Source organism: Carlito syrichta, unplaced genomic scaffold (genome assembly GCF_000164805.1).
Source record: "Carlito syrichta isolate Samal-C Ts95f unplaced genomic scaffold, Tarsius_syrichta-2.0.1 Scaffold305629, whole genome shotgun sequence".
Taxonomy (NCBI): Eukaryota; Metazoa; Chordata; class Mammalia; order Primates; family Tarsiidae; genus Carlito; species Carlito syrichta.
The window spans coordinates 126,187-149,958 of NW_007249725.1; the positions used below are offsets into that span (position 1 = coordinate 126,187).

The following is a 23,772-nucleotide window of genomic DNA, read 5'->3' on the forward strand; positions in this document are numbered from 1 at the left end:
GCCACTGCACTCCAGTCTGGGCAACAGAGTGAGACTCCAACTCAAAAAAAAAACAAAACATAAAAGGTGTCTACTTAAGGAAGTCAGGGCCTCTGGGTGTACTCCGCTGCGTCGGTTGTCGACAGAGGTCCAGGTCGAGCTTGCAAATAAAGACCCTCTTGAACTTTCACAGGAATTGGCTCTTAGTGGTCTCTCGGATTAAACATTCGGCCACTACATGATCATATTGCAGTGCATGTGTAGGTTAAATTGGGGGAAATTTACATCTTTAAAACATCTTGTCCCATCCAAGAGCAAGAAATATTTCTCCATTGATTTGGATCATCTTAGAATTTCACAGAGGTCTTGAGTGCTTTTTGTTATCTATTTTTTTTTTTTTTTGAGTTGGAGTCTCACTTATCACCCAGACTAAAGTGCAGTGGCCACTCCCGGCTACCACAGCCTCGACCTGCTGGGCTCCGACGATCCTTCCGACTCAGCCTTCTGAGTAACTGGAATTACAGGCATGTGCTACCATGCCCGGCTGATTTTTTGATTTACTGTAGAGATGAGGGCTTGCCAAGTTGCCCAGGCGGGTCTCGAACCCGCGGACTCAGACAATCCACTCACCTCAGCCTCCCAAGGCACGGGATTACAGGCTGAGCCACTGAGCCCGGCACTTTTTTATCTTAATTCTCCAATATTTTATAGTTTTTGTAGCTACTGTGGAAGATTTGTTGTTGTTGTTACATTATCTGGTTAGTTATTGCTGGTGCAAAGAAAAATACTATTGATCCTAACTTGTGATAAATGCTTTTGTCTTCTTCAATGACAAAGAAATATTTAAAGCTATATATATTTTTCTTTTCAAAGAAATATTTAAAGCTATGTATTTAAAGCTATTTTTCACGGCAAAGGACTTTACACTGGGTCTCATATATTTGAGAATGAAGTATTTATTTTTCACTGCTTTGTATGTAGTCTGTAATTTTCTAGCTAATGTCCTTTAAATAAAAAGGTTATCTAGACAGTGTTTCTTACATCCCAATAGTTAGCTTTCCCTTTTATTTAGTTTCCACCTGGTTCAGCGCACGGATCCACTCTGACTGCCAGGATCAAAAGGGGCTCCTAATTCGCAGGACCGGGGTCTGTAGCTGAATCACAGAGTCGCCTCGGCCTCCCGCCGTCTAGAGCGGCTACGCTGTCCTAGACAGAACGGGCCGAAGGGCCGGAAGTCGGGGCGGGACTTCCAGGGGGTCTGTCTGGCCCGTGACGGAGATGCTTTCGTGCCGCGGAGTTGCGTCCTTGCCGTGCGCGACCTTTTGAGGAGGTTAGTTGTGCGAAGGCCCCACGGTTCGGACCGCGCGTTTGGGTGTCCTCGATGCTTCCGCGGTGGGGGTGGCCCGAGGCCTCTCGGGGCTTGGATGGGGGCGGGCGGTGAATTGCGACCCCAGGCAGGGGCGGAGCCGCGCGGGGGGTTGTGGGAGCGCCGGACGGGCGGCGCGGGGCTGCTGGCTTGGCTTAGGGGTCGGGGCCTGGCGGGTGGCCTCCGGGGTTGGGGTGTCTCAAGGGAGTGCCCTCTAGTAAAGCGCGCCGCGGCAGGCGGGGCAGGGACTCTGCTCTGGATGCTGGCGCCGTTACCACTTAGTGATGCCTCCTCCGGAGTTCAGGAGGAACGGCGGGGGCAGATGTGCGATCAGGTGGTTTCTAGGTGGGTGGGAAGTTAGGGTGGAAGAAGCGGCTCCAGGAATTCGTTGTGACGTCAGAGATGCCCAGAACCTGGGGAGGAAAGGGGGTTTCTGTTCGTCTTAGGTGCTGTGCCTTGGAGACTCCATCAGTGGTATTCACTCTCTAAATGGATACTGGACTTTGGGGCAAGGAATAGTTTCGACCTGTTCTCCCTAAGGGAGTAGGGACTGAGAGGTGGGTCAGGGGCCATCCTGTGGTGCCTGTTGTGGGAGGGTGGCTGCTGGGTCTTCCTGTTGTCTGTCCTCTCAGCATCGGGCTTAGCCATTAGCCAGAAGAATCTGCCTCCAAACTCATTCAAGTTGTTGACAGACCTGGGGTTGGTGCACAGAGGTCCTCATTATCTTGCTGTCTCCCAGCCTGAGTGGCTATTAGCTCCTGGCGGTCCTTACACATGGCCCTGTCAAATCCTTCTCAGACTTTTAAGAACTCGTGTGATTAGATTGGGTCACCAGGGTAATGCACATTTATAACCTTAATTTCCTCTGCAAAGTCCCTTTTGCTGTCTGGTGTAACATATCCACAGGTTCCTGGGATTAGGATGTGGACATGGGGTGGAGGGAGTGTTAATTCTATGTTATTGTTGGTAAGATTCCACATATAACGAGGTAAGAAAAACAAGGTGTAAAAGCAAGGTAGTTTGATACCGTTCCTAATAAAAAGGCAAAATATATATATATATATATTTAATATATATGTAAATATATGCATATTTTCTTGTATAAACCTAAAATAACCTGGAGAGGTACACTAGGAAAGGAAGGGAAACTGAATGACTAGCTGGGAGATTTTTCACCATAAATCCTTCTTTACTTTTTGAATTTTGAGCTTGTGACTGTGCCCCTTTTCAGTAACAATGAGAATGAGATTTTGAAGCATTTTAAAATAAAATGAACTAAATAAATATAGCAGTTGCTTATGTCTCCCATTGGGTGGAGAAGAGAAGGCATCCCCCATGGGAACTGGGAATCTGTACTTGGGGCAGGCAGAGGCAGTCACTGAAAGTCTTGTGGCCCCCATCCCATATGTTTCCTACTGTTTCTGCTGCTGCATGGATGGACATTTTTCTCTGCTCTACTTGCTTTGAATCTCATCTCTCACTGTCCCCTACAACACCCTACCAGATTAATCTTGGGATGTTTTGTTACTTTTGTCCCTCTTGCCACAAAATTGTGACCAGTGCCTCACCTTTGTCAGGCAGCCAAGGCCTCTTATAATCTGTGGGTTTACCATCCCTGTGGGCTCTGTCCATACCCTCTTGCCTTCGCCCTCAAGCTTTGTTGTTGTTCTCAAACCAGTAGTTATGCTTTTCTCCATAATTGTGATTTCATTCTAGGAGCCCCACCCAGCCTGTCCTTCCCCAAGCATACTATGGGTGGCACCATCACCTTGACTCTCTGCATCATTTTCTTGCCACCCTTCTTCAGAGAAGTACATGTCAGCCACCTTTCTAAAACCCCTTGGCCACACCCTCACAGTGTCCTCACACTGCTGCGTCCTCCTGACAGCCTACTCAACTTATAGCTCAATCCAAAGTGGAGTGAAACATTCCTCTTCCCAGGCAAGGCAAAATGGAACAGGAGAACCTGTTGGCTAAGGACACAGTATCTGGAAAGTGTCTGCCCCACCCCTCAGGCTGGTGGGAAGCCTTTCTCCAGGTGCCTTCTAAACGTCTGCTGGAGCTTCCATTTCACTGAGTGCAGGCTGTATCCTCACTGTGCAACCTGTGGGACCTGACATGGTGCCACTCGGGCTTGACCCTGCGCCTTCATTTCCCTATCCACACTGGCCACACTTCCTGAAACTTGCCCTCCGTTCCTCTCCCCAACCTATACACTCACTCTGTCTCTGCCTGAGACTCCCTTTTCCCAATGTCTGCATGGCTTTTTCCCTCTTTCACCTTTAGGTCATTTTCTCAGTGAGGTTACTCTGACTGCCCTGGTTAAATGCCCACCTTCCCCAGGCCTCTGCCCCTTCCCTGCTGCCTCTGCCCATAGCACTTGCCTCATCTCACTGATAAATTTGCGATGATCTTCCTCCCCAGTTAGCTCCATGAGGGTAACAGATGCTGCTGTGTTCCACACTTTTCCTCTAAACAGACCCTGCCATATATTGGGTATTCAGGAAACACTGAAAAAATGTATATCTAGTCCTTAGATTTATCCACAGGTATCCTGCACTGTGGGTTTCTGCCAACATTTTCTGCCATGTCTTCACCCCTGAAGGGCAGAGGAGTCAGCAATGGTACAATGTGAGTGAGTACCTAAGGTGTGTCAGTGTTCCTGGGTGGGCTCCTGGGCCGGATATGGTGCATTTACACAGAGATGAGGCAGTGAGGGGAGTCAGTAACTTTGTCCACGTGAGGAGCCCATTATGCCTCCAGGTGGGAGTGTTCTGTCCTGGTCAGAGGGAGAGGTTAGGACTTAAGATGAGCTGAAGTTACAAATCTTTACAGGATAAGGAATGTTGATGCCTCAGGACTGGACGGAATTACCAAGGAAGTTAACATAGGTGCAGAAGTGAACCCTGGGGCACCAATATGAAGAGGGAGATGGGAGGCTAGGAGGTAGCAGCTGGTGCAGTTGGAGGACATCCCAAGCCATTGGAGATGGGGATAGCTACTGTAGATGCTGCCGGGAGGGTACAGCTCAGACAGAATTGACCACTAGGATTGTTAGGCATTGGTGCATGATGACCACATGTGTGTCTGCAGCATAGACAGTTCCTGGCCACTTAACCTTTGGAACTGCTGCTTTCCCACTCTAGGTAGGTTTGGTGTGCCCATCTTCAGTGCATTTTGAGTATCAAGAACAAGAAGTAAGAATAGAGAGTACCCCACAGCAGGTGCAGGCCCTGTGGGGGTAGCTCCTATTCATGGCAGGCCCAGGCCCTTTGAGGGAGTGGCCTCCTGGGCACTGTAGACTCACTTTGCCTTGGGGTCAGCATCTTGCCCCTTCGTACATGTGGCCCTGGCTCATGAGTCTGTGTCCCCATGGCTGGCCCTTCCTCCCCTTGGGTCCAGGATCGGGGAATAGAGTGTTAGTCCTTGACACCTGGCAGCAGCAATTCCTCTTCAGGTCTCAGGATGCAGGGGTAGAGGAAGAGGCCATTACCTGATAGGAGGATGAATCCTAGAGCTAGACCCTCTGCATTTAGTTACCTGTGTTCTTGCTGTTCTGTAGGTCTCAGCCATGCCCAGCCTCAGAGTGCGCCGTGAGGAGGCAGAGATGGAACTCTCAGCTCCCGGACCGTCTCCTTGGACGCCTGCAGCTCAGACCTGTGTGAGCAATGCTCCTTCTGTGACCCATCTTGGATCTGGAGTCTGTGGTCTCCTCTGCTGTGGCAATACTGAGCTGGAAGCCATCCACCCTCACCATCAGCAATCAGGTACTGGGAACAGTTATTCTGGGGAGATGATGTTTGTGGAACCCTGCACTTACCCTTAGGAAGCATTTGTGTCATCACCAGGGGATTGTGGAGGGGAGCTCATTGACTCAAGGGGCCAAGGCTAGAAGTCAGAAGGGAAATTGACCTGGCCTAACCTGTGGTGCCCTGAGGAAGACACTGTGATTTCCCCATGTGGCATAGAGAGGAGTGACATGATAGCCACCAGGGTCCTTGGCTTTGCCCTACAGTCCTAACCTCTGTCCCGCCCGAAGGCCAGTCCAGTGGTGGTCTCCTGCCCTCAGGATACCACCCTAGTCCAGGCATTGAATCTGCTCTCTCCTGGCTGCATTCACACTGACTTCAGGACCCTGCTAGAGAGATAGCATGACTACTTAGTTTTGCTTCCCTTGCTTAGATCAGACAGTGGCTATTTTACAAGGGGATATCCTGGTCCTACCTTTAATGGCCAGGGAAGGTTGGGCTAAGGGCAGAGATAGTGCAGGGGCAGTCTTAGGTGTACTGAATAGAAAAGAGACACACACATTCTGAACAGGGAAGTGAGGAGGCAGGCAAAAGATGAGAAACATGAGAAGGTCCCAAAAAATGGCCCTGAGAGACAGTTCTGCTGATGAGCCTGAGTGGAGGCAAGCAAGATGTTAAGTGTAAAGCCAGGGGACCCCTTCTGGGTATGTTGGACAGATGATATTGAGAGAAGCCAGGACCTTTGCTCTGGGGGAAAAAAAAATAGGCTGATGTTTTAAAAGCCTCTGTGAAGCAAATTGGTAGAGTAGGCAGCTACATAAACATCAAAATAAAAAAACCTATAATCTCAGCACTTTGAGAGGCCAAGGTGAGAGCATTACCTGAGCCCACAGGTTCGAGACCAGTCTGGGCAACTTGATGAGACCTCATCTCTACAGTTAATCAAAAAATTAGCTGGGTGTGGTGGCACATGCCTATAGTTCTAACTACTTGGAAGGCTGAGATAGAAGGATCACCTGAGTCCAGCAGGTCGAGGCTGCGCTGGCCATGAGCATGCCACAGCGCTCCAGCCTGGGCAACAGAGTGAGATTCCAACTCAAAAAAAGAGGGCTCGGTGGTTCAGCCTGTAATCCTACGCCTTGGAAGGCTGAGGTGAGTGGATTGCCTGAGCCCGCAGGTTCAAAACCCGCCTGGGCAATTTGGTGAGACCTCATCTCTACAATAAATCAAAAAATTAGCCAGACGTGGTAGCGCACGCCTGTAGTTCCAGCTACTTGGAAGGCTGAGGCGGAAGGATCGCCGGAGCCCAGCAGGTTGAGGCTGCGGTGGCCGGGAGCGGCCACTGCACTCCAGTCTGAGCGACAGAGTGAGACTCCCAACTAAAAAAAAAAAAAAAAGAACTATCAAAACCAATTTTATCAAAAATCTGGATAATTGCCAAAGACTTTCAGCAACCAAGCAAACTCTGAATCAAGAAACAGACAACTTCAAAATAGTGGAAATACTTTGCGGTGTTTTTTCTTACCCATGGCCCAACCTCTCCCTCGCTCAGTAGCAATCATAAAGCAAGCAGTTTGTGTTCCCAGTGTGGGACTCTCATACCTGGTTTCAAGTGGAGCAGAGCAGATCTTATTTATTTATTTGATTTATTGTAGAGATGAGGTCTCACCAAGTTGTGCAGGCGATCCTCTCACCTCTGCCTTTCAAAATGTTGGGATTACAGGCATGGGCCAATGCACCCAGCATGTTGCTATTTTTTGTTGTCATTAGTTTGCAGGAAGGTTTGTTTTTTTTTGTTTTTTGGGGGTTTTTTTTGAATTGGAGTCTCACTCTGTAACCCAGGATGGAGGGCAGTGGCACGCTCTCAGCCACCGCAGCCTCGACCAGCTAGGCTCAAGCAATCCTTCCACCTCAGCCTTCCAAGTAGCTGGAGCTACAGGCACGCGCCACCATGCCCGGCTAATTTTTTAAAAATTTATGGTAGAGATGAGGTCTCACCAAGTTTCCCAGGCTGCTCTTGAACCTGCGGACTCGGGCAAACCTCTCACCTCAGCCTCCCAAAGTTCTGAGATTTTAGGCGTGAGCCACTGTGCCCAGCCAACAGAGCAGATCTTTTTTTTTTTTTTTTGAGTTGGAATCTCACTCTGTCACCCAGACTGGAGTACAGTGGCCGTTCCCAGCCACTGCAGCCTCGACCTGCTGGGCTCCAGCAATCTTTCTGCCTCAGCCTTCCGAGTAGCTGGAATTACAGGCATGCGGTACCACGCCTGGCTGATTTTTGATTTATTGTAGAGATGAGGTCTCGCCAAGTTGCCCAGGCAGATCTTGAACCTGCGGGCTCAGGCAATCCACTCAACTCAGCCTCCCAAAGCGCGGGATTACAGACTGAGCCACCGAGCCCGGCAGAGCAGATCTTATTCAGACATTATTTTGTGTGTTCTAACCTGGTCTGGGGCTACCTGAAAGATTGACGCAAGATACTCATCTCTGTTTTGCCTAACTCAAAACGTATCCAGAGTACAAAGGTGGTAGGCTCAAAACCATTGTCAGGCAAACTAAAACCCTGCCGCCACCTGGAATATCAATTATGATTACACAGGTAGTCAGTCATCTAAAGCCTAAAAAGGAAAGCTGGAGAGAAAGTTTCTTGGGGGAGATGAGGGCATTCAAAAGCATGTTTGTATATTGGGGAATTTAGGAAACCACATGCATGTCCATGACTAGATAGATATATGCTCTGAAAAGACTTGTAACGACCATTAGCTTTCTCCTCTGGCTGATCTTTAGGCTCAGAGAAAGCAGTAAACCCAGGAAGAGTTGTTTTTTTGTTTTTGTTTTTTTTTGAGTTGGAGTCTCACTCTGTCGGTCACCCCAGCATTGACCTGCCGGGCTCTGGCATTCCTTCTGCCTCAGCCTTCCAAGTATCTGGAACTACAGGTGTGCGCTACCACACCCAGCTAATTTTTTATTTTATTATAGAGATGAGGTCTCACCAAGTTGCCTGAACTCAGGCAACCTCCCAAAGTACCAAGATTACAGGCTGAGAGCCACTGGACCCGGCCAAGCGTTGTTAATGGTGTTAAAGAAGTGCCTCAGTACAAAGTCAGTTCACAAAGAATGTTTTGTTTTTCTTTTGTTCTTTATGTTCAAGGACATCTTTGTCAAAACACTACTGAGCCAAGGCTGGTGTCTCACGCCTATAATCCCAGCACTTTGGGAGACTGAGGTGGGAGGATTGCTTGAACCCAGAAATTGAGACCAACCTAGGCAACATAGTAAGACCTCATCTCTACAAAAATAAAAAAATTAGCTGGGTATGGTGGTGTGCACATATAGTCCTAGCTACTTGGGAGGCTGAGGTTGAAGGATCACCTCAGGCCAGGAGGTCAAGGCTGTGGTGAGCTGTGATTATGCCACTATACTCCAGCCTGGGTGGCAGAGTGAGAGACCTCAACTCAAAAAACAAAACAACAACAACAACAAAAACACTACTGAAGATAAGCTAAAGAACCAGACTTTGGTGACCATACCTGACAAGAAATAGTCCTGTGAAAAATAGTTTGGAAAACTCACTAAATTAACCTTCAACAATCAAGAACAACAAACCCTAGGAGTGGGGTACCACATTATATTGTTTAAATGTGCAGTTTTTAGTAAGAAATCACAAATCATACAGAGAAGCAGGAAAATATGGTCCATTCAAAGAAAAAAATGACAGTGTTACTGAGAAAGCACAAACATTGGACTTACCAGACAGAAACTTTAAGTCAACTGTCTTAAATATGCTGAAAGAGCTAAAAGAAACTATGGACAGAGAACTGAAGGAACTGGGAAAAATGATATATGAACAAAATGAAATTATCAGTAAAGAAATACATATTATAAAGAGGAACAAAATATGGCCAGGCATGGTGGCCCAAGCATGTAATCCTAACACTTTGGGAGGCCAAGGCAAAAGGACTGCCTGAGCCCAGGGGTTTGAGACCAGCCTTGGCAACTTGGCAAGACCTCATCTCTACAATAAATCAAAAAATTAGCCAGGTGTGGTAGCACACACCTGTAGTTCCAGCTACTTGGAAGGCTGAGATGGAAGGATCACCTGAGGCCAACAAGTTAGGGCTGTAGTGACTGTGAGCATGCCACTACACTCCAGCCTGGATGACAAGTGAAACTCCAACTCAAAAAAAAGAAAAAAGAAAAAAAATCACCTTACACAAAAATTAACTCTAAATGGATCAAAGACCTAAACGTAAAACTTCAAACTATAAAAATCTTAGAAAATGCAGGAGACAACCTTATGGAAATTGGAACTGGCAACCAATTCCTGATCAAAGTCCTAAGTGCCCATACCATAAGAAATAAGATAGACAAGTGGGACCTCGTCAAACTGACAAGCTTCTGCAAAGCAAAAGAAACCATGAAGAGAGCAGGGCGACAGCTCACAGAATGACAAAAAATATTTGCCAACTGTATATCTGACAAAGGCCTAATATCTAGGATCAACAAAGAACTCAAATGTGCTGAAAGGAAAAAAACAAACAGCCCCATTAAAAAGTGGGCAAAAGACATGAAAAGATACTTCTCAAAAGAAGATATGCAGGCAGCCAACAGACAAAAAGTGCTCAGCCTTACTCATCATCAGAGAAATACAAATCAAAACCACATTGAGATATCACCTAACCCCAGTAAGAATGGCCATCATTAATAAAACAAACAACAGATGCTGGCAAGGATGTGGAGAAAAATGAACGCATCTACACTGCTGGTGGGAATGCAAACTAGTGCAGCCTCTTTGGAAGACAGTGTGGTGATTTCTGAAAGAACTAGAAATTGACCTTCCATATGACCCAGCAATCCCCCTATTAGTAATATACCCAGAGGAAGTCAAATCATTCTACAAAAAAGATATCTGCACAAGCATGTTTGTTGCAGCTCTATTCCAGTAGCAAGAACATGGAATCAACCATGCTGCCCATTGAAGCTGGACTGGATAAAAAAAATGTGGTACGTATACACAATGGAATATTATGCAGCCATAAAAAAGGACAAATATATGGACTTCACAGCAACTTGGATGGATTTAGAGTCGATCATACTCAGTGATCTATCACAGAAACAAAGAACAGAGTACCATATGTTCTCACTCATAAGCAGACCTTGAACAATTATCATAATACTATAAGAAAGGGATTGGCAGTAGTGGGAAACTGCCAGGGGAAGGGAGTAGGATTGGCAGATAAGGAAAACTGTCAGGGGAAGGAGGGGCACACCTTATCAACAAGGGTACCTGCATAATGAGCATTTGTATACCTAACCCTGAATTGTACCCCACATCTTTAAAATAAAATTAAAAAAAAAAAAAGTGGAGCCAAATAGAAATTCTGGAGCAAAAAAAATACAATAAAATGAAATGGGAAAATCACTGAAGAGTTTCACAAGCAGATTTGAGCAGGCAGAAAAAAAAATCAGCAAATTTGATGATAGGAAAATTGAAATTATCCAGTCTAGGAGCAAAAAAAAAAAAAAAAAAAAAATCTGAGAAAAATAAACAGAGTTTAGTGAACCTATGGGACACCATGAAGCAGACCAACACATGTGGTATGGGAGTTCAAATTTGCACCAATAGATTTATTCCAAGTAAGATTTTTGTGCACATACCAGGCATATTATTTTGGTATGGAAATTCAAGGAAGAGAGTACAGAAAGAGATAGAAAGACTATTTAAAGAAATAATGGCCAGAACTGTCCTAAATTTGATGTAAGACATGTCTCTACACATCTAAGAAGTTCAACAAACTCTGAATAAAGTAGATTTAAAGAAAACCACAAGTCTCTTTCTAACCAAATTTTCAAAAAGCAGAGAGAATCTTGAAACCAACAAGACAGAAAAGGGACCCATCCTGGACAAGGGATCCTCTATAAGAGTTTTAGTTGATTTATCATCAGAACCCATGGAAGTCAGAAGGCAATGGGATGGCATATTTAAAGTGATGAGAGGACAGAAAATCGGGTCAACCAAGAATTGTAAATTCTGCAAAATTGTTCTTCAAGTGAAGGAGAAATTAAGACATTTCCTGATAGACAAAAACAGTGGAAGTTTGTTACAAATTGATCTGCCCTACAAGAAATCCTAAAGGGAGTCCTAAAGGTTGAAATGAAGAAACACTAAACAGGAACTCAAAGCCATACAGAAAAAAGAAAGACCTCCATTAAAGGTAACTGTATAGGTAAGTATAAAAGTTAGTATTGACTTTTTGGTTTGTAAGTTCACTTTTTATTTTCTGCATGATCTAGAGGATAAATTCATAAAAAGTAATTATAAATCTTTGTTTTTTAGTCCACAGTATATAAAGATGTAATTTGTGGCTGGGCACAGTGGCTCTTACTGGTAATCCCAGCACTTTGGAATTCCAAAGCAGGAGGATTGCTTGAGCTCAGGAGTTCAAAACCTGCCTAGGCAACTTAGTGAAACTTTGTCTCTACAAAAATCAAAAAATTAGCTGGGCATGGTGGTGTGTGCCTGTAGTCCCAGCTGCTCGGGAAGCTGAGGCGGAAGGATGGCCTGAGCCCAGGAAGTCAAGGCTGTGATGAGCTGTGATAATGCCAATGCACTCCAACCTGGGTGACAAAGATCCTGATTATTTGTATATATATATATATGTGTGTGTATATATATACAAATAATCAGGATCTATACACACACACATATATATACACATACACACACACGTATATACATATATTAATTGTGATAGCATAAAGGGGGTAACAGCTGTAGAGTAACAGTTTTTGTATGTATTGGGGCTAAGTTGGTATTAATTGCTTTAGAATGTTAGGATGTTCGTTGTAATTAATCCCCATGGTTATCACTAAGAAAATATCTTTAAAATGTACACAAAAGAAAGTAAAGATAGAATCAAAATGGTACACTGCAAAAAAATTAACTAAACATGGAAGACAGCAGTAAAGGAATTGAGGAGCAAAAAGATAACATATACCAAAAACAAATAGTAAAATGGCAGAAGTGAGTTCTTCCTTTTTAGTAATAACTTTAAACGTAAACTCTCCAATGAAAAGGCAGATATTAGCAGAATGAATAAGAAATCATGGTCCCAACCTGGGCAACTTGGCAAGACCTTGTCTCTACAATAAATCAAAAATTAGCCGGACATGGTAGTGTGCACCTATAGTTCTAGCTATTTGGAAGGCTGAGGCGAAAAGATCACCTGAGCCCAGCAGGTTGATGCTGGGGTGGCCATGAGCATGCCACTGCACTCCAGCCTGGGCAATGGAGTGAGACACCAACTCAAAAAAATATATAGAGAGAAAAAGAAATCATGGTCCAACTATATGCTGTCTACAAAAGGCTTAATTTAGTTTCAAAAACACAAATAAGGCTGGGCATGGTGGCTCATGCCTGTAATGCCAGCATGTTAGGAGGTCGAGATGGAAGACCTCTTCTCTACAAAAAAATAAAAAAGTTATCCAGGTGTGATGGCATGCACTTGTAGTCCCAGCTACTCAGAAGGCTGAGGCAGAAGGATTGCTTGAGCTGAGGAGGCCAAGGCTGCAGTGAGCCATGATCATGCTACCGCACTCCATTCTGGGCAACAGAGTGAGAGACCCCAACTCAAAAATAAATAAATAAATACTCAGAGCTGGACATGGTGGTTCATGCCTGTAATCCCAGCAAATCAGGAAGCTGAAGCAAGAGGGCTGCTTAAAGTTAGGAGTTTGAACTGGTTTGAATAACATCTCTAAAAAAAAAAATACATCTAAAAAAAATTAGCCCGGCATGGTGGCACATGGCTATAGTGCTAGATACTTGGGAGACTGAGGCAGGAGGATTACTTGAGCACAGGAATTCAAAACTGCAGTAAGCAGCAGGGCTCGGTGGCTCAGCCTGTAATCCCACGCCTTTGGGAGGCTGAAGTGAGTGGATTGCCTGAGCTCACGGGTTCGAGACCCGCCTGGGCAGCGAGACCTCATCTCTACAATAAATCAAAAAATCAGCCGGGCGTGGTAGCGCATGCCTGTAATTCCGGCTACTCGGAAGGCTGAGGCGGAAGGATTGCTGGAGCCCAGCAGGTCGAGGCTGCAGTGGCCGGGAGCTGCCGAGTGAGACTCCAACTCAAAAAAAAAAAAGAAAAAGTTCAGGGCCGGGCATGGTGGCTCAGCCTGTAATCCCAGCACTTTGGGAGACTGAAGCAAAAGGATTGCCTGAGCCCAGGGGTTCGAGACCAGCCTGGGTAACTTGGTGAGACCTCATCTCTACAATAAATTACAAAAATTAGCTGGGCGTGGAAGTGTGTGTCTATATTTCTAGCTACTTACAAGGCTGAGGCAGAATGATCACCTAAGCCCAGCAGGTCAAGTCTGCGGTGTCCATGACTGTGCCACTGCACTCCAGCCTAGGTGACAAGAGTGAGACTCCAACTCAATAAAAAAAGTTCAGGCATACAGAAGGTTCAAATAATTGTACAATTTATAGAATTAAGTTTAACCAAGGAGCACCTGGCGTGGTGGCTTACACCTGTAATGCCAGCATTTTGGGAGATGGAGGCAAGAGGATTATCTGAGCCCAAGGGTTTGAGACTAGTCTGAGCAACTTGGCAAGACCTCGTCTCTACAGTGAAGCAAAAGATTAGCTGGGCATGGTGGCACACACCTGTGGTTCCAACTTCTTGGAAGGCTGAGATGGAAGGATCACCTGAGCCCAGCAGGTCGAGTCTCTGGTGACTGTGAGCATGCCACTGCACTCCAGCCTGGGTGACAGAATGTGATGCTTACTCAAAAAGAAAAAAAAAAAAGTTTAACCAAGCAGGTAAAAAACTTGCTCACTGAAAACTGCAAAACATTGCTGAGGATGGCGTGTCCTCTGCGTGGCCTAGAGCAACCAAATGGATCAAGAAGGTCAGACTCGTCAGTAAATACGGGACCCACTATGGGGCCTCGCTCCAGAAGATGGTGAAGAAGATCAAGATCAGCCAGCACACCAAGTACACTTGCTGCTTCTGTGGCAAAATCAAGATGAAGAGACATGCTGTGGGCATCTGGCACTGTGGCTCCTGCATGAAAACAGTAGCTGGTGGATCCTAGATCTACAATACTACTTCCGCTGTCACAATAAAGTCTGTCATCAGAAGACTGAAGGAATTGAAAGACGGTAGAAGCTCCACCATTTGAGACATCACTAACCTATAATAAATGGCTTAATTTATGTAAAAACAAAAAAATTTGCTGAAGGTAATTAAAGAAAACACAAGGTTGGGTGCTGTGGCTCACGCCTATAATCCCAGCACTTTGGGAGGCCAAAGTGAGAGGATTGCCTGAGCCCAGGGGTTCGAGAGTAGCCTGGGAAACTTGATATAGACCTCATCTCTACAATAAATCAAGAAAAATTAGCCAGGCACGGTGGCACATGCTTGTAGTTCCAGCTACCTGGAAGGCTGAGGTGGAAGGATTGCCTGAGCCCATCAGGTCGAGGCTGCAGAGGCCATGAGTGTGCTCCTGCCCTCCAGCCCGGGCAACAGAGTGAGACTGACTCAAAAAAAAAAAAAAGAAAGAAAAGGAAAAAGAAAACACAAATGAAGACATCTTGTGTTCATGAATTGAAATATTTAATATTGTTAAAATGTCAAAAACTACCCTAAGTGATCTACATAGTCGCAATTCTAACTTACTTCAAAGCTTCAGTAATCAGAACAACTTGGTACTGGATTAAAATAGACCTACAGACCAGTAGAATAGAATTGAGAGTCCAGATATTTTTAATTTATCGTAGAGATGAGGTCTCGCCGAGTTGCCCAGGCGGGTCTTGAACCCGCGGGTTCAGGCAATTCACTCACCTTGGCCTCCCAAAGCGCAGGATTACAGGCTGAGCCACCGAGCCTGGCCTCATTAAAAGTTTAAACAAAACATTACCATATGACCCAGCAAGTCCACTCCTAGATGTATGCCCAAAGGAACTGAAGACAGGTACTCAAACAAGTACATGTGTATCATGTTCATAGCAGCATTATTCACAATAGCCAAAAGGTGCAAACAGCTTAACTGTCCATCAATGAATGAAAGTTAAATTCTGGTATATCCTTATAATGGAATGTCATGCAGCCATGAAAAGGAAGTACATGCTACAATGTAGATGAACCCCCAAAGCATCATGCCAGGTGAAAGAAGCCAGATATGAAAAGTTACATACTGTATGATTCCATTTATAGTATGAAATACCCCAAATAGATAAATCCGTAGAGATAGAATACAATTGGTGATTGCCAGGGGCTGGAGGGAGGAAAAGATGAGGATAAACGCTTGATGGATAAGGGGTTTTACTTTGGAGTGATGGGAACATTTTGGAAATAGAGGTAGTGTTTGCATAACCTTGTGAAGGTACTAAATGCCACTGACTTGTTCTTTTGAGAATGGTTTGTTTTGTATTATATGAATTTCACCTCAATACATTATTAAATAAAATGAAGTTTTATTTAATAAAGAAGTTGCTGTGGAGTCTGGAGGAATAGGGAGCCCCCAACCTGAGTGCAAGGTCCCTCTCAGGTTTCTTCAGCACAACTTAGCTGAGGTACTGAAGGAGGTTACAGCTGTATAATCAGCAACCACTGATGTGTCATAGTCCTACACGGCATTTACACAAGTATGGTTTATGATTTGGGTAATTGTCTAAGCTGTTCCCAAACCTGAAGTTACTCATTATAAAGCTATAAAGGTGTTTCCTCTACTGACAGGTGTATTTTGTTCTAGAAGGGTTCAGAGTCCTTGCCTTTTTCTCCAGTTGGGTGTCAGTAGTACAGTGCAGGCAACTTTTATTTGCTTTCAAATCTTTTTTTTTTTTTGAGTTGGAGTCTCACTCTGTCGCCCAGACTGGAGTGCAGTGGCCGCTCCCGGCCACCGCAGCCTCGACCCGCTGGGCTCCAGAGATCCTTCCGCCTCAGCCTTCCAAGTAGCCGGAATTACAGGCATGTGCTACCATGCCTGGCTGATTTTTTGATTTATTGTAGAGATGAGGTCTCACTGCCCAGGAGGGTCTCGAACCTGTGGGCTCAGGCAATCCACTCACCTCAGCCTCCCAAAGGCACAGGATTACAGGCTGAGCTGCCTGGCTGCTTTCAAATCTTTTTCTTCACCTTTAAGTCCAGATTTTACTGGCTTTTAAAATATTTTCTTAAAGGGAAATCATATTTTTTATTTTATATTTCCTTCTAAAGAAAAACTCATCATTTCCCCCCCATAGTTCTTATATTGCAGAAAAAAAATCAAATTTAACAAGTTCAAAAAGTGCTCTCCCACCATTCTTACCCACAGAATTCACTTTTAATTCCTGTCTCAATAAAAGACTTTTATTTAATAAAACTGGCTCAGGCTAGCTAGAAAATCGAATCTCCATTGCCACCATCTTCTGATCCACACCAGTGACGTCTCCTGTCAATTGGAAGTTGCCAGCTCCAGTTAGTGGGCTGGTTTTTTTGTTTGTTTGTTTTTTAGTTGAAGTCTCACTCCTTTGCCCAGGTGGAGTACAGCGGCATACACATTCATGGCTACCCAAGCGTTGACCTGCTGGGCTCCGGCAATCCTTCTGCCTCAGCCTTCTGAGTAGCCAGAACTACAGGTCCACACTACCACGCCTGGCTATTTTTTATTTTATTGTAGAGACAAGGTCACGCCAAGTTGCCCAGGCTGGTCTGGAACCTACAGGCTCAGGCAGCCTACTCACCTCAGCCTCCCAAAGTGCTGGTATTACAGGCTGAGCCAGTGAGCCCAGCCAGTGGGCTGTTTTGTTTGATTTCCTGCAAGCTGCAAATGGTTCTGAAGTGTTCTTAAGGATTGTCTTTAAAACAACAATGGAGACCATATGACAGAGACCATACATAACACCTAACATAGGTCCTTTCCTGCCCTTCACAGAAAAGTCTTTCTGACTCCTGTCTGTGTAATTGTCACAGCCTTCTTTGTCCTTCCATGTTTGATCTCTTTTCCACACAACAAAAGAAGGCAAGAGGCTCCTGGGTCAGGGTGTGGGGGGTGGTGCAGAAAGCCTCAGGACATCCCTAGCGGGACTGAAGACTCCTCTCCAGACCTTGGCTGTCCCATTTGCCCTCATACCCCACCTCTCCATCACTCCTAGAAGCCCAGCAGCATGGATACCACATTGCCCAGACACCACCTGGAGCCAGGACTGGGGCTTCTGACTTGAGGAGCTGAGGCTTGTGGGAGACATGGGGAGGGCTCCTGCAGCCCCTGTGGAGGGGTAGCAACAGACCTGCTGAGTGGCAGCAGGACAGTAAAGAAAGGTACCCCCATCTATCTGCACATAGAGCTGTTCTGCAGGAAGAAGTCTGATTCCAGATGCCAGGATGCAAGGAGCTGCAGGGAGGCGTTCTGGCTAAAGGCACCACAGTACAGTGTATCTGGACCATAAGTGTTATGTGACTTAGCATGAAGTGTCATCATGAGACACGTCAGTACAGCAGAGGGGCAGGTCCTGGGAGGGCCAAAGTAAGGGTTAGGCCTGTGGCCAGGTTGGATCTCATTGACACCATTGATGACTCCTTGGGAACAGATGCATTCAGACTAGAAGCAGAGACAGAATGCTGTTGTGTCAGAGTCTGAAAGTCCCAGAAAGGAAGAAACACGGAGTAGGACAGAGAGGCTGTAGGCCTGAGGAGGTAGAAAACAGTCATCCTTTACTACCCACTCAGCATTACTGACTGCAGCTAGATGAGGGGTCCTTCCAATCTTGGGACATAGTTTTGTGTCAGGGAGTGATCTGACAGTTTGGGAGACAGCTGGAGTGGAGGCAAAGAGATAGGATAGGGAACTGGCATTTATGGGCAATAGTCAGGGAAGGGTTCTCTAGCGAGATATGTTTGAGCAGAATCTGGCAGAAGCGGAAGAGGGAGCATGAGGACCACATGGATAGTGCTCCAGGCAGGGCAGACCCTGAGGTGGGTGCATCTTTGTTGCCTGGTAACAGCGGGAGTGATGGGGGAAGGTAGAGTTGAGGGCTGAGAGGGCCTGGGTCACATGGTCCCCAGAGGCACTAGGAGAATATTCGATTGTGTGACAGTGCAGTGTCTGACATCACCAGGATAGGATGTCTGTGGGCAGGAGGGGATGTTGGGGGCTAGGGAAGTTGCTCAGTATCCAGATGGCAGTGTGGCCTGGGTTGTCAATTTAAATGAAGAATTTCGAGATCTTTATTTGAGTGAGAGATCCAGTGGCATGAGGGTTTCTTTGTTCTTCAGGTGTGAAGAAAGAGAGAGATGCCAAAGCCTTTCTTCTGATGGGACAAGAAGCTTTGTGCATATTTTTATTTTCAGGAAGATGGATGCAATGACTTGCACATTGTTACCAGGGCCAGACTTGTTCAGCAAACATCAGTCAGAATTGTAGGTTCTAAGGGGTACAGGTAGCTTTGACAGGGCAGAGCAGTCTCTGAAACCTCCTCTGTTGATTGGGCCAGAATCTGACATTCCACGCAGGCCCACAATGTACAGGGCAGGTTGGGCAATGCTTTTATATGATTGACAGCCTGCCAGACCCTCAGAGCCAGCTGGACTTCTTTGTGCCTGTGATGGAGGCCAATCGCCACACTTGTGTCTCCTAAGACCAAGCCTGAATGCCATTAGCTGGCACTGAGAGAACCAAAAGCAGGCCTGTAAGCTCATACCTGGCAATGTGGAGGAAAAAAAAGGGTAAAATATGTAATAATGTAAGGAGATGCATGGGATGTTTTCCTGGTACAGATGGGAGGGGTGAGAAGCACCTGGATTTGGGATACAATCTAAGATAGAGCTGGCAGGACTTGCTGATAGTTTGCTGTGGGTGTCAGGGAAGCAGGGGAGTCAAGGGATACCCAGGATTTGGGCCTGAGCCAGAAGGTTGACCGCAGGAGCATTTCGTGAAGTGTGGAGTCCTGGAGAGGGTGGGTTGAGGGTCTGACAAGAGCTCTCACTCTTCAGCTCCTGTGCAACCTTATCACCTAAGCACCTCTCTACCTCCCATCCCCCCAATCTGGACTGCCACCCCTGTGGATTCTCTGTTCCCCTTGCCCCCTCCATGGGTGGAGGGATTGACAACTCTGCAGACTTACCATCTGTGGGTCCTGTTCCTCCACAGCATTTCCTTCCAAGTGACTTTATATTTATTGTTTCAGATTGTGACACTAGGACTGAGGATAAGCAATTTCTTCAGGAGGAAGATGTTCCTGAGTATTTGGAATCACAGGCAGAAATATCAGGAAACTATGCTGGTGATGTTTCTCAGGTGCCTGAGCTTGGAGATCTGTGTGATGATGGATCAGAAAGAGACTGGGGAGTCCCTGAAGGCGAAAGACTGATACAGTCCCTTTCTCAGGAGGATTTCACACCAGTGACAGTACTCCTTAGGAGCCCCTTACAGAAGAAAGATCTGGACTGTAACAGTTTTGACAGTCTGAGCCCAAAGCCAATGGCATGTCAGGGAGTCCTTATAGAAGAGAGGCCACATCCATATGACATGAGTGGCCAGAGCTTCCAGCACAGTGTGGGCCTAACTGACTGTGAGGGAGTTCCCACAACTGAAAGTCCACTCATATGTAACGAGTGTGGAAAAACCTTCAGAGGAAACCCTGACCTTATTCGGCATCAGATAGTCCACACTGGAGAGACATCCTTTATGTGTAATGAATGTGGGAAATCCTCCAGCCAAAACTCAATTCTTAAAAACCATCATCAGTCTCATGTGAGTAAGAAAGCCTACCAGTGCACTGAGTGCAGGAAAACCTTTCATGGGCACTCAGAACTTGTGAGGCATCAGAGTCACCACAGTAGTGAGAGGCCTTATGTATGTAATGAATGTGGAAAAGCCTTCAGCCAGAATTCAAGCCTTAAAAAGCACCAAAAGTCTCACATGAGTGAGAAGCCCTACGAATGCAATGAATGCGGGAAGGCTTTTAGGCGGAGCTCAAACCTCATCCAACATCAAAGAATCCATTCTGGGGAGAAGCCGTATGTGTGCAGTGAGTGTGGGAAAGCCTTCAGACGGAGCTCAAACCTCATCAAACACCACAGGACTCACACAGGTGAGAAGCCTTTTGAGTGTGGTGAGTGTGGAAAAGCCTTCAGCCAGAGCGCACATCTAAGGAAGCACCAGAGAGTTCACACTGGAGAGAAGCCTTATGAGTGTAATGATTGTGGCAAGCCATTTAGTCGGGTCTCTAACCTCATTAAACACCACAGGGTTCACACTGGAGAGAAACCATATAAGTGCAATGATTGTGGGAAAGCATTTAGTCAGAGCTCGAGCCTTATTCAGCATCGGAGAATTCACACTGGAGAAAAGCCTCATGTGTGTAACGTGTGTGGAAAAGCCTTTAGTTATAGCTCAGTGCTCAGAAAGCACCAGATAATCCACACAGGAGAGAAACCGTATGGATGCAGCATCTGTGGGAAGGCTTTCAGCCACAGCTCAGCCCTCATTCAACACCAGGGGGTACACACAGGTGACAAGCCCTATGAGTGCCGTGAATGTGGGAAGACCTTCGGTCGCAGTTCTAACCTCATCCTTCACCAGCGAGTCCACACTGGAGAGAAACCCTATGAATGTACTGAATGTGGAAAAACCTTCAGCCAGAGCTCAACCCTCATTCAGCATCAGAGAATTCATAATGGTCTGAAGCCCCATGAATGTAGCCAGTGTGGTAAAGCCTTCAACCGAAGCTCAAATCTCATTCACCACCAGAAAGTTCATACTGGGGAGAAACCCTACATGTGCATTGAATGTGGTAAAGGCTTCAGCCAGAGCTCACATCTTATTCAACATCAGATCATTCACACTGGTGAGCGGCCCTACAAATGCAGTGAGTGTGGGAAAGCCTTCAGTCAGCGTTCAGTCCTCATCCAGCACCAGAGGATTCACACTGGGGTGAAGCCCTATGACTGCACTGCTTGTGGGAAAGCCTTCAGCCAGCGATCAAAGTTAATTAAGCACCAGTTGATTCATACCAGGGCGTAGCCTGTCGAGCTGATTGGAGTGAAACTGAGCATGGTTCCTCTTCAACTCCTCTCTGGCCATTGTCACAGCCTGTCTCACTTCTCAAACCTGAAGCCCAGGCTCACTCCCTCCTCTCTACCACACACTCAGCAACCCCGTGGCATGGAACTCTGCCTTGAAAATTCTTTACAGGCTCCCTTCCCATTGCCATTACTCCTGCCTCATGTGACCTCCTGGGTTTTGTTTTGTTTTTATAGTTTGTGAACAGACTGCACATTTGTTAGGGAAAAGCTCCATATTCATGAGTAGAGTTTATTATTGTAATCAAAAATTATCAAAAAGTAAAGTGACATTTGATTTGAGACAACCACAGTAATTATTTTGTTTGGTAATTAGTCATAAGGTATGAGTTCTTTGTCAGTGGCTGCATCTGTATTTTCACATAAAATCAAGTCAAGAGTTTTTCAGGTCTGATTGCTGTATCATTCTCTCCAGAAGTGGTACATACTCATAACCATTAGTTTCCCACCCTTCCTTTTCCCTCTCATTCCAGAACTTGGACCCAAGACTTCCCCACTGCTCTACTTTTCTTATGCATGTCTGAGGTCAGCTTTCTCCCCCTCCCTGCTCTGCTATGAATCAGGCCTCTATGCCCCACTCATGGCTGCTGCATGGTTCCATATAGGTGCTTCTCAGCTTCTAGTTTCTGGCTGCAGAGGAAGCTGTCTCCACACCTCAATTTTTTACTCCCAACCTTCCAGGCTTAGTCTTTTCCCAGAAGCATTCATCACTAGATATTTATGGAGCACCTACTAGGTGCCCTACCCTTGGAGCCCAACTCACCTACCCCTATCCTCAGTTTTCCAGCTCTTGTGCCCCTGTCCCCTGACCAGAGAAAACTCAGCCCAGATTCAACATGTCTGTCACCAAGGAGGCACCTCAACACCATCCAACAAGTCTGGGGTTGTCTAGATGCAGTTTTGCAAAAAACTCGGCCCAGACCTGTTTTAGTAAATAAAGTTTTGTTGGAACACAGCCATACACATTTGTGTACAGATAGCGACAGCAGATTTTGCATGGCAGAATTGAGTATTTGTAATAGATACCATATGGCCCACAAAAGCAGAGCATTTACTTTCTGGCCCTTTATAGGAAAATTTTGCTGATTCTGCCTTAGGACACCACCCTGTGATCTCAGGATGCTGTTGGGGGCTGGATTTGCCCAGGAGCTTAGAGTTCTTGCAGAAATTTAGGTGCATTTTGTGACCAGGGCACTATGTGCTGTGGAATGATTGCCTGTGATTGCTGTGGAGTGATTGCGGGTGGTTGCTAGGCAGTTGTCACAGCCACAGAGGATTCAACCCCTTACCCATCCCCAAAATACAGACATCGGACCTGTGTGTTGGCCACAGTTTTTACTGCAGTCAGGAGTTTTGTGACGATTAAATAAACTGATCTGTATAAAGTGCTTTAAACTGTGCCTAGTCCTTGGTGATCTTTAGGTATCACTAACATTCACAGAAAAATACTTATCTCACAGAATCACTAGGAGAGCTGAAGAAAGACTGGGGGCCAGGCTTCCAGGAAAGATTCCAGAACCATCCCATGGAACTGCCCGGCCAGGGGAGCTGCTGTCCACTTGGAAATCCCGCTACTCTGCTAGGACCTGGGCCAGAAGGCAGATGTCAAACTTCCCTGTTTAACTCTGCTTTGACTTAAAGTCTCATGCAAATAGATCTGAGCACCAGAACTAACTCTCTTTCCACTAGCAACAAGGAAAGGTGGAAAGTGCAGATTCTATCTGCCTTCTATGTTAGAAAGGCTGTAGAGAGCTTCCAAAATGTGAAGGAAGTTTTATGAGATTTTGAATAGTCATAAATGACACATGTCTGCTGTAACTTACATGCTTGTAATTTTTTTCTTTTTTTTTTTGAGTTGGAGTCTCACTCTGTCACCCAGACTGGAGTGCAGTGGTCACTCCCGGCCTCGACCTGCTGGGCTCCGGCGATCCTTCCGCCTCAACCTTCCGAGTAGCTGGAATTATAGGCGCGTGCTACCATGCTGGCTAATTTTTTGATTTATTGTAGAGATGAGGTCTCGCTGTCCAGGCAGGTCCAGTGTTTCCTGATTATTTTGGCAGGAACTACAAAAGAGATGTGTCCATGGTGTGTTGTATCAGGAGGTCCGTGATTTTTTTGTCCCTTTCAAATGATGTTAATTTTTATCACTCAGCTAAGATTGTGATTGCCTGGTTTCTCCATAGTAAAGTTACTATTTTCCTCCTTTTTAATGTAAATATTTTGGGAGGAGATACCTTGAATCTATGTAGACAACCTGTTTCTCATCAATTTCTTACCCACTGTTTAGATCCATATATGATTCTTGCTTCTAATTCTGTTACTATAAGGATGAGTTTTATGTTCTACATTTATTTATTGATTTATATGGTATGGACTCATTGATTCCTATTTATTCAGTGGATTACAATTTGTTATTATTTATTATGATGCTCAGATTGTCCCAGGTTTGGCCAGGGGAGTTTGTTCAAGCTGGCTTCCATGTCCTTTTGACATCTCTATCATTTTTTAGCACTTCCTTTGCTTTCTGGTACAGCAAATTTTTTCAAGCACATCTTGTACTTTTCCTGCTCCAATTGTGGAATAAGTCCTGAGGAACCCTGTCTGATCCCTT

General features: G+C 45.7%; 1 protein-coding gene across 2 annotated transcripts; it reads left to right on the top strand.

Moving 5' to 3' along the window:
• Positions 1-1,232: 1,232 nt before the first annotated feature.
• Positions 1,233-22,556, top strand: ZNF16 (zinc finger protein 16). Of its 2 annotated transcripts, none has more exons than XM_008061840.2 (3): positions 1,233-1,309; positions 4,908-5,112; positions 19,265-22,556. In XM_008061840.2, exons 2-3 carry the CDS (start codon positions 4,917-4,919, stop codon positions 21,100-21,102), a joined length of 2,034 nt encoding a protein of 677 aa, XP_008060031.1. In that variant the 5' UTR covers positions 1,233-1,309; positions 4,908-4,916; the 3' UTR covers positions 21,103-22,556. The 2 variants fall into 2 exon arrangements, with proteins under 2 accessions (XP_008060031.1, XP_008060032.1); XM_008061841.2 differs by lacking the exon at positions 1,233-1,309 and adding an exon at positions 3,931-3,976.
• The last annotated feature ends 1,216 nt before the right edge of the window (positions 22,557-23,772 follow it).